The 10,448-nt window shown below is 62.2% G+C and overlaps 1 protein-coding gene across 25 annotated transcripts in view; it reads right to left on the bottom strand.

Moving 5' to 3' along the window:
- Positions 1 to 4,524: 4,524 nt before the first annotated feature.
- PTK2 (protein tyrosine kinase 2) overlaps positions 4,525 to 10,448 on the bottom strand; it is a 98,998-nt gene continuing 93,074 nt past the window's right edge. For 15 of the 25 annotated variants that reach the window (XM_045581262.1, XM_045581272.1, XM_045581273.1 and 12 more), the window contains 6 exons: positions 9,732 to 9,771; positions 9,402 to 9,508; positions 7,502 to 7,510; positions 6,485 to 6,640; positions 5,628 to 5,708; positions 4,525 to 5,455 (listed from right to left, as the gene is read on the bottom strand). In XM_045581262.1, coding sequence (XP_045437218.1) covers positions 5,243 to 5,455; positions 5,628 to 5,708; positions 6,485 to 6,640; positions 7,502 to 7,510; positions 9,402 to 9,508; positions 9,732 to 9,771 — 606 coding nt within the window. In that variant the 3' untranslated portion in view covers positions 4,525 to 5,242. The remainder of the gene's footprint in view (positions 5,456 to 5,627; positions 5,709 to 6,484; positions 6,641 to 7,501; positions 7,511 to 9,401; positions 9,509 to 9,731; positions 9,772 to 10,448) is intronic. The other 10 variants (XM_045581263.1, XM_045581266.1, XM_045581274.1 and 7 more) reach the window with 1 other exon arrangement.

The following is a 10,448-nucleotide window of genomic DNA, read 5'->3' as shown; positions in this document are numbered from 1 at the left end:
GGGGGAGGGGAGGAGGGCGGGGGAGGGAGGGAGGGAGGAGGGCGGGGCCAGGGCGGGGAGGGCGGGGCCAGGTGCCGGTGAGGGCGGGGCCAGGGGCGGGGAGAGCGGGGCCAAGGAACGGGGAGGGCGGGGCCATGGAACGGGGAGGGCGGGGCCAGGGAACGGGGAGGGCGGGGCCAGGGAACGGGGAGGGCGGGGCCAGGGGGCTGGGAGGAGGGGCGGGCCAGGCGCGCGCGCGTCCGGGGCCCGGGCGGGGACCCGCGGGGCCTTGGAGACCGGCGGGCGGCGATCTGGCCGCGGCGGGCGCGGCGGGCGGGGCGGGCGGGGCGGGGCGGGAAGAGGCTGTGATGGGGGGACCCCGCAGCCACTCAGAGGGGCGACGTGGCCTCGGGGCGGAGCGGGCCCGGGCGGCGTCACCGCGGAGCTGGGGAGAAGCCCGGAGGCTCAGCCGCCCGCGAGGGCAGCGCGTTTGGCCGCTCGGTGGGGGCGGGCGGGGCGCACCCTCCCCTCGTCTCCCGCCCGGACGGCGCGCTGGGCCGCGGAGCTGCCGGTGCCGGACCCCAGATCTCCGCCTGGCTTTTCTTTCTTTTCTTTTTTAAGTTACTAACGGAATCGGAATGTCGGGGCGCTGGCTTCCGACCAGAGTGCGAACTTGACCGCGGCCGGCCCTCGCGCGGCCACAGCGCCACGGCTGCCAGGGCTCCTCAGCCACGTTCCCCGCCTGCCTCCCCCCCACACCTCCCCTTTTCCCTTCATTTCCTCTGACCATCCTACCCAGGGTGTGTTTTCCACTGGTTTTTGGAGGGCGAAAGAGAGGTGCAGAGACAGAGACAGAGAGAAGCGTTGATGTGACAGACACGGGGATTGGTTGCCTCCCACACGCGGGATCAAGCCTGCAACCAGGTACCTGCCCTTGACAGGAATCGAACCCGGGCCCCACCAACGTGGCTCAGGGGTTGAACATCAGCCTGTGAACCAGGAGGTCACGGTTTGATTCCCGGTTGGGGCACAGGCCCGGGTTGAGGGCCCCCCAGTGGGGGGCATGCAGGAGGCAGCTGGTCAATGATTCTCTCTCATCATTGATGTTCCTCTCTCTCCCTCTTCCTTCCTCCCTGAAAGCAATAAAAAATATATATATATATATTTTTAAAGGCTCCAAACCCAGGCTCAGGGCTGCGTAATTGACAGTAAAAAGTAAAGACAAGGTAGTCAGAGCAATGGGTGGGCTCTGGGCGGGGAAGGGTGGGGGTGGGGGGGTGTCTCTCTCCCCGGGCTGCACGTGTCTCAGGCTGCATCAGTTTGGGGTACTTGCTGTGCCTTCGCTGTATTTCACAACGAGACGTTTTCATGTGCTGTTCTGTCCGCGAACCTCCAGGCCAGAGAGCTCCAGCCACGGCGGCTGCGAGAACTGTTCAGCTCTCACCCCGCCTGCTCCGGGCACTGACCCCTTTCCCTTAGGTCGTCAGATAAAAAACCACAACAGCCGACAGAGCAGAGGCCCTCCGTGCGAATGAATGAAAATGATACCTATCTTCTGTCAGATCGGCAAAAAAGAATGTTTTTGGTGTTAGCGTCAGGTTGAGTGTATGTGTGCCACGAGGTGAAGGTTGCTCCGGAAACCCCCCAGAGACCCAGAGGCCTGGCCTGCGGCTGCTCCTGTGACCTCTGGCCTCTGAACCCCACGGAGAGCCGGCCGTCTGTCTTGGGGAGCCCTGCTCTGAGCTCACACGTGGGGCGGCGTGGGCCCCGCGCCCCCTGGCGGAAGGTCAGGCTGCACAGTATCCCGGGCGCTCCTTTGTGTCGCTTCCCCGCCTAGAAGGACGCGCGCGACCCCTGCTGGTGGAGTGGCGCCATCGCAGCCCGGCCCGCCCGCCAGCGCCAGCGGGGCCCTCCCACCCGCTGCGGGGACTGTCCGCCAGCGCCCGCCCCTCCGGACCGCAGCCTCCAGGCCGGTGGGTGGACACGGCTCTTTCCTCAGCCCCCACTCCCCCCCACAGCTCCGGGGCCATAAAGTCAAACCCATTTCCTCCTCCCGACCTGCCCTCCTCCCCGTCCCTGCGTGGCCTCCCGCCGCAGCGGTCCCCTTAACCCACTTCCGGGGTCCGCACACCGGCCCTAACCTCTCCCCGCTCCGCCTGCCCCTCCACGTCCTCATCCAACGGGGATGCTATCCCACAGGACCGACGGGCGGGTCCTCTGGGGCCCAGGCTCGCTCCCTGGCTCATTCGTTCACTGCTCTGGATTTGGGGCCCCTCTGCTAAGATTGCAGGGTCCCCTGGCTAGTCAGCCCCAGGTTTGCACCTCCGGTGCTGCTGTCCAGTCCTTAACACGCTGGGGAGGTCAAGGGAAGGGTTGGGGCCCACAGCGCCCTCCTGTAGTCATAGTGCCCACAAAGCTAAACTCTGAAGTCTTTAGTTTCTTTTTCCTGGTAAACATGTATGGATTTTATATTGATTTTAGAGAGGAGGGGAGAAAGAAACATTGATGAAAGAGAAGCATCATCAACCAGCTGCGTTCAGCACGCCCCCCCAACTGGGATTGAGCCCGCAACCCCACGTGTCCTGTCTGGGAATTGAACCATGATCTCCCGGTTCATAGGTCAACACTCAACTGATATAGAATGTCCATTTAGAGCCACATGTGCCACCCAATACAAGAAGAAAGGCTTGGGGACATATAAACATATTAATTCATCTACACCACTGCCAATAAAATGTTTTTATTTTTTAAAATATATTTTATTAATTTTCTATAGAGAGGAAGGGGAGGGATAGAGAGCTAGAAATATCGATGAGAGAGAATCATCAATCAGCTGCCTCCTGCATACCCCTCACCAGGGATGTGCCCGCAACCAGGGTACATACCCTTGACCAGAATTGAACCTGGGACCCTTCAGTCCACAGGCTGACTCTCTATCCACTGAGCCAAACCGGTGAGGGCCAAACTTTTGATTGGAAGGTGACTTCATTTTATAACTCAAGTGCTAATATGCATTTCCAGGAATATTACAGAATCTACTGAGAATTAGATTCAGAATGAACGTTTAGAAGACAGCTCTAGAGGCAGTCCGGGTGAAGCTGATAGGGGCCAAGGTAACCAATGTGCGGATCAGTATGCTGGGAGAGCTAGGATGCAGGCAGTGCCGCTAACAGCACCGTGGGACACGCACCAGGACAGTCAGCACGAAGCCAGGGCAGGCGCGGCTTCCTTTGGTACATGAGGGCGACTGCTAGGACTCACGTGTGCTTTGGGCTTTAGAGATCAATTACATGAGAATCAAGTATAAAAACCAAGTAATTCCACTCATTTTGTTACACACCATGACTGGATTTCTTATGGATTTAAAGAAATCTTGTGGAATTTAAGCAAATGTTTAAAAACAGAAGAACGACTGCTCGGGAAGCTCACATCTCATGCCAGTTGCTGCTGCTAATCCTCACCTGAGGATGGATATCTTATTCCATTGATTTTTTAGGGAGAGTGGAAGGGGAAAGAGTTGGGGGCAGGGAGAGAACAGCCATGTGAGAAAGACAGGTTGATGGGTGCCGCCCCACATGCGCCCCGACAGGCTGGGGATCACACCTGCAACCTGGGTGCACGCCCTCGGCCAGCGCCCCGCAGTCACCCTTCAGTGTACGGCCGATGCCCACCCAGCAGCCGCCCACGGCCGCTGTGGCTGACGCTGAGTACTGGAGAAGATGAAGTGAGACAGGACTGACGGATGCCCATCCAGTGCGGAAGGACGAGGAAGCGGGAGCGGGTTTCAGCGCTGTGTCCTGAGGTGGTGGTGGGTCCAGAGCACTGCAGCTCGACTCCAGTCATCACTGACGCCAGTGTGAGCTCCTGGGAGAGGCCTCTCCCCCACCCGGGCCTCGCCAACCCGGAGCCCTGAGGTGAGGCTGTCACAGCGGGGAGGGAGAGGGCCCTGCTGCTAGCGAGTGGCGGCCGGGCAAGCTGCTCGGCTCCCCGCAGTCCACAGGGCCGCCCCCTGTGAGCCCTGGTCACGTCTGGGCAGTCACCTCGGACCCGCTGTCTTAGCCCCCGTGGCTTCTGTGAGGAGGAAACGGACTCGGAGACAGAGGAACACCAGAGAGGAGAGCTTGGAGGACGCAGTCTAACTGGTCCAGATGGGTCCAGCGTCACAGAAGCTGCAGGAACAGGTGTGCACACAGGAACACCGTGCCCACCGGGTGTGTCCTCCAGGCCCCCCACCTGGGCACCCTGGTTCCGGCCTGACCCTCCAATCCCGCCCTAGATGCCCCGCCCACGGCCAGGGCAGGTCTGGGAGACACACTGACCACCCCTCCCCGTGGCCTCAGGAAGAGGTGGCCCCGAGGCTGGAACACCAGGACACCAGCACCCCCCGGGCCGCCCTGGCTGCGGACGGGTGACTCAGACCGGCCGTCCCCCTGGCAGCAGCCTCCAGGGTCTGCAGGGGCGGAGAGAAGGACGGGGACCTCCCCTGACAAGTCCCGGGACTGTTCGTGTCTGAAGGAAAAGAAAGGCCACGCACACAGCCTTTGCGGTAACACCTGTTTAATAGGTCAGTCACTGTACAGGTCATGTTCTTCCTGAGAATAACTTACATCCCCCGGCACACTGCAGGGAGGGCAGTCCTCCGAGGCCACCGCCCCGGCCTGCTGCCCCGGGAAGACACACGAGGAAGGTTAGTACTCGGCGGCGGCGGGCAGTCAGCATGGCTTTCCTCTTTCGGTATAAATTATAGAAAAGGCGCGGGCGGCGCTGGCACAGCGTTTCTGCCGAGAACATCCCTACAAACGGGCGCGCCGTTCCGGGGTCCGTGCTCCACAGCTGTCCCCGGGCCCAGCCCGCGAGCGCGAGGCCGCAGGCGCCAGGGCGGTGGCGCTTTCCTCGGACACGCCTTCCGGACACGCACTCAGCCGCCCTCATGACGCGGTGTGGCAGCATGTGCGGCCGGAGGGCGTCTGCCCACAGCGGGCCAGTCCGCACACTGCTCCGCCCCTCCGCCTCTCGCTTCCAGCAAGTCCGGCCATTTCCTGCCACAGTCTCTGCACGGCCTAACGCTTCTCCCGGACAGTTCCATTCTTAGAAAAACGCCACATTTTGGATCCGGACTTTTCTGAACACCATGATTCAAGAAACAACAAAAAATGACCCCAAACCAAAATGTGGTTAAACGATGAGCTCATCCACCAGCCGTCAGTCATCAGAAGCGCCGGGCGCCGGGCTGTGGTGCACAGGAGTCGGGAGCGGGCTGCGCTCAGTGCGGCCTCGCCTGCCCCAGCATCTTCAGCCTGGCCTGGTCAATGACGTCCAGCAGGTTCTTGGCGTCCACGGCCAGGGCGTGCGCGGCCGTCAGCATCTGCTTCTTGTACTCCTGCTGCAGGCTGGTGAGCACGTGCTGCTGCGCCAGCCGCATCTTGCTGATGAGCTCGCCCAGGTCCGAGTTGAGCAGCTTCTGGGCCATCTCAACCTGGAGGCAGGGGAGGGAGCCCAGGGCTGTCAGGGGCCCACCTCTGCGGCCTCCCGGAGCAAGGACAGAGCTGGGAGGGTCACCACACAGCCCGGAAGCCGGCCGGTTTAAAGGGCAGCAGCAGGGCTGGCCCCTTCCCGCCCACGAGCCCCAGAGCGGGTGCCGGGCCTACCTCGCGGTGCGTGCTGGCCGGCAGGCCGGGGATGGTCTCGTCCACAGAGGCCAACAGCGTCCGCAGGGCCAGGCCGACTTCCTAAGGGACAGGACACACAGTCAGGCCACACAGGCATCAACCAGCACCAAGCTGCCCTTCCAGTTACGACATTTCTGTTTCTTTTCTTTTTAAAAAAAATATATTTTATTGATTTTTCAGAGAGGAAAGGAGGGGGTAGAGAGTTAGAAACATCGATGAGAGAGAAACATTGATCAGTTGCCTCCTGCACAACCCCCCACTGGGGATGCGCCCGCAACCAAGGTACATGCCCTTGACTGGAATCGAACCTGAGACACTTCAGTCCGTAGGCCAATGCTCTATCCACGGAGCCAAACCGGTTTCGGCACATTTCTGTGTTCTTTCCCTCGCTCCCTGAGCCCCACCTTTTAAGTTCCCCCAAAGGTTCTGATCTGATCCAGGGCTCGACTGCCCTGGGGCACGGGGTGCGGAGACGCTCGTGTGAGGAAGGTGCGGGGAGAGGAAGGCTGGAGCCCGTTTTCCTTGTCACCTGACACTCCCACCCACACTACGCCGCCAACTGCCTGCCCTCCTAGGTCAGACGTGCCCCCTGCCAGTGAGGGTGGGCGACACACTCCGCAGAGTGCTCCCTGAATCCCTTCTCCCCGGGTGCTTTCTAGGCCCAGGAGGCTGGCAAAGAGGTGCCACGGCTGTCACAGGCCTCGCTGGCCAGCCTCAGGTCCGCCAGCAACTGTGGAGCACCGGCCGCACCAGGACATCCCACCCAGGTGCTGGGACAGGAGCAGCCGGCCGAGGCCAGGACACGCCTCCCCGGGGCGGGACACGCGGTGGCTCACCTTCACCATGGGGACGTACTCCTCGGGCGGGGCGGGCTGGATCTTGCTGGACATCTCGATGACCGCCTTCACCAGGCCCGTCACGTGCTCGTAGACCCGGTCGCTGGAGCGGTCCAGGTTGGCCGTGGGCGGGGGGCTGATCTCCTGGGGCTGGAGCTGCCGGCACAGAAGCAGTTACGCTCTGCGTCCCGGGCGGCGTGCCCCGGGCTGGTTAGGGAGCGTCTTTAAAAGAGGTCAAAGCAGACTGAAGGCGGACTCTTGTTCTCTGGGGTCAAGTTCACTTGGAGGATGACAGTGACATGACCCCGAGTGACACACACACGAGACCCTCCTCTTTCTGACTTTGAGCTCAGTTAAAGGAGATGCGGTGGAATCACACAAGACACTAAAAGCCCGATTCTCTCCGACTAGCGATTCGATGCCCCGGAATCACTGCCCCAGAGAAGCGTGTGCACGTGCCGCGGCTCAGAGGGCTGAGGGCCAAGCGCTCTGCATGGGACCGTCAGAGCCCACGGGCCGAGTCCTGCAGCAGGGACTCCACGGCGCCCCAGGCCGCCTAGTGGGGAGCTTTCCTGGCAGGTGACAGAGCGGACACCATGTGTGCAGACGCAGCTCCGGAGAGGCCGTGCTGGTGCCTGAGCCAGCGCAGCGCTTTGGGGAGCGGCGGCTCAGCCCGCATAGGCAGGGCCCGTAAGGGGGCCGCCCCGCTGGGCACCGAGCTGCACAGGCCTCTGGGGATCTCCCAAGCACAGCACTGGTCTCTCCAGAGACTCAGTCAGCACGGTCTGGCCGAGTCGCGGCTGCCCAGGAGTCCGGACTCAGGGGCCCCATCTGGACTGGAGACTAAAGACAGTAGTCCCCCCTGCAGAGGTGCTCCTGTCTCTCGCTCTGGGAGCCACCAATGCTGCTGCTGTGAACCAAGCACAGGAGCCCCAGACCCCGATTTCTGGTCCAGTCACATGCAGAGCGCTGGGTGTGATACAGAGCTGGACAGACACACAGACAAGATGTGCTTACCCTCCACGGCTATTGTTGAACGGAAGGTGAGGAAAGGTTAAAGGGTTATCAGAGAGGGAAAAAAGAAAAACAGTATTAATACAGGCAGCAGACAAACCCGTCCACACGAGCGGGCGAGCAGGAGCCCGTCTGCCTGCTCTCAGCCGCGCGTCCGGGCAGAGCCGCACACCGCCCAGGCCCCGCAGCCCGTGGGCTGCCACGCACACGCCTGTTTCCACAAAATAATGGCGGAAACAACATGCAAAGCCCGAGAAGGACAATCTGCCAGCTGTTCAAGAATCAGAAGAACCAGGGCCTTCAAAAAGGAGGGAGGATGCTTGTGACCACTGAGCCACCTGGGCCTCCAAGTGACTCAGAGGAACCGCACCCCTACCCTGAGCCACAGCCCCCGGAAGTGGCCGCAGCACAGTACACTACTGCACCGGGCTGGGCTTAAAGACCCAGGAGCCCATTTTAAAACAAAAGCAGAAACCCTTCTTTTGAACCAAAAGACCAGCAGTGCCCACGGGCCCGAGTCCTGCAGCAGGACTGCTCCCGGAAGCGCTGCGCTGGCCCCGGCACTCAAACTCGCAAGTGTGACTTAATGCTTTTCCCTGCAGCCGGAAGCAGGGGCCCTGGGAAAGCTGACTGGGGGAGCGCCCCGTCCTCTCCTTACATCTCTCTCAAGCAGGAGCTGGGGCTTCAGGATTCTGCGCGTCTCGGCCCACTGTCTGCCCTGTGCTGGGGGGCCCGAGGGGGTCCCTCGGGGCTGCGCGCCCTGCAGGGCCCTGGGAGGGCAGGACCTGTGCTGCCGGGACGGGACGAGGTGAAGGGCTCCCTGAGGAGCCTCCGGCAGAGCCCGCAGCAGCACCAGCTCGCAGCCGGCAGGGCGGCGCCTCCCCTGCGCTGCCTTTGCCACTCCCGTCACGGCAGTCCGGTGCCGGAGGGACGCTCGCGCGAGAGCTCGGACGTCCGTCACTGGTCTCAAAGCTGTCCGGACGGGTCACACTCCACCCAGCTCAAGTCGAGTGTTTCCGTGACCACAGTCGTGCTCTCAGCTGATGTGAGGGCCTGCACCGAACCGCTGGCAGCCGGCAGGACGCGTGCTCCCCCCTCACTGCTCCCGCACACCCACATTCACAGGAAGGACGCACGCTACCCCGGCAGACTTGGGCTTCTTCATGCCACCCCTGCTACACGCCACTCCCACCGTGAGAGCTGCACCTCATCTGCTCACGCTGCCCCCTCAGCCATTGGGGAAGCTCGCTCTCCAGGCTTAAGAAAACGAGCGATGCTCACTCACCCACTCCCCCCTCTCACGGGTCAAGGACCCATGCTAAGAAGGGCTGTGGCTGTGTCCTCCTGTCTCTGCCCCCAAGGACACCTGGTGTGGTACCAGCAGGGCTGCCGAGCACCAGGCCCAGCCCAGGGACCGCCCTTACATGGCACCACAGGAGAGCCCCTCCCAGGGTCCCGGGAGCCGAGCACACCAGGGCCCTGCTCCGGCCCCGGGCAGGTGGCGGGAGGGAAGGTTTGGAGCCTCAGGTCCCTCGTCCGGGCGGCTGTACGCAGTGCAAGCTGCTTCCAAAGCCGTTCTGCTGGGGAAACAGCGGCCCTTCCCACTCGGCCATGTGATGGGCTTGGAGACGGGCCTCAGGTCACCCCGAGTCCTGATTTAATCCGTTTTTAAAACCATAAGCCACCCCCACTTCCTTCCAAAGCCACACTCTGCCTGGCCAGAGAAGACGCTGGGACAGCCAGGAGCTGAGCGAGGCCTGGGTCTGTCCGAGAGAAAGGGGAGGATCCCGGTAAAGGCGTTTCTGACTCTGCGGGGTTGGGAACCACCCCGAGCTGCAGCCCCCGGCCCACCCGCAGTGCAGGCTCCTCCACCAGACCCGGAGCAGAGTCCCTCCTTGCCCACCTTGACGCCCTCGTTGTAGCTGTCCCCGGGGCTGCTGAGGCTGGCAAGGCTGCCCAGGTGGCCGGGGGCTCCGGGGCGTGGCGGCTTCTTTGGTGGAGCTGCAGGATCTGGAGAAGGGAACGCGTCTCAGTAAGGAACACGCACACGCGTGGCCCTCCGGTGCCGGGCACCAGGTCCCTCTGCAGCCTTCTCGGTGTGGGCTGCCTTTGGGGACCGTCAGTCGCTGTGGCTTGCAGAGGGGACCGTGACAAAAAGCTCAGAAACGTGTACATGAAAACCCGCTCCCTCCACGTCACACAATCAGCTTGATAGGATTTCTTCTCCACTTACCTGGCTTCCCCACCGGCTGGTAAATGTGCTGGTTTCCAGTCTGTAGGGACAGAAAGGTGGGTCAGCGCGACAGCGTCACAGCCACTGGCCCTCACCAGCCACCCCCCTGGAACCAGGTGCCGAATGCTGGCTCCAGACACCACCAAGACGAGGGCAGCTGCTTTAGGCCTCAGCTGGGGTCGGGCAGGCACACAAGCCAGTCATGTTAACGGGGACAGAGGACTGCGACAGCCAATTTGCAATCCTCCTAGGAGCCCCGCCAGGGAGCCAGATGCTGTGCAGTCAGCTTCCCTGCAGGCTCTGACTGCCATCTGACAACCATGGACATGATGCCAGAGCAGGGGAGTCTACGCCCCCGGGGGCCATGTCCTGGTCCCCCGAAGGCCTGTGTGTGCCGGGACCGGCTGGCCCTTGAGAACGTGAGCCCGCGCAGACGGGGGTGGGCAGCAGAGGTGTGGAAGGCCCGGTGGCCAGAGCAGCTGCGGAGGAGTGAGCGGCCCAGCCTTTGGAAACAGACATGGCTGTGCTGGCCCGGCAGTAACACGCACACGTTTGAAGCAGGAAGAGTGTGCTGGTGGATTCCTAGGTAGCAGGAAAGTTCAACCAACGAGAATGTTCTGTTCTCAGGACTTCCTTGATGCACTCGGCAGTGCAGGTATCAGGCCCTGTGCGAGGCAGACACGCAGCTTTGCCTGGGAGGGCAGGCCTGCGGGAGCA

Source organism: Pipistrellus kuhlii, unplaced genomic scaffold (genome assembly GCF_014108245.1).
Source record: "Pipistrellus kuhlii isolate mPipKuh1 unplaced genomic scaffold, mPipKuh1.p scaffold_m20_p_14, whole genome shotgun sequence".
NCBI classification, from domain to species: domain Eukaryota; kingdom Metazoa; phylum Chordata; class Mammalia; order Chiroptera; family Vespertilionidae; genus Pipistrellus; species Pipistrellus kuhlii.
This window is presented reverse-complemented; position numbering and strand designations above follow the sequence as displayed.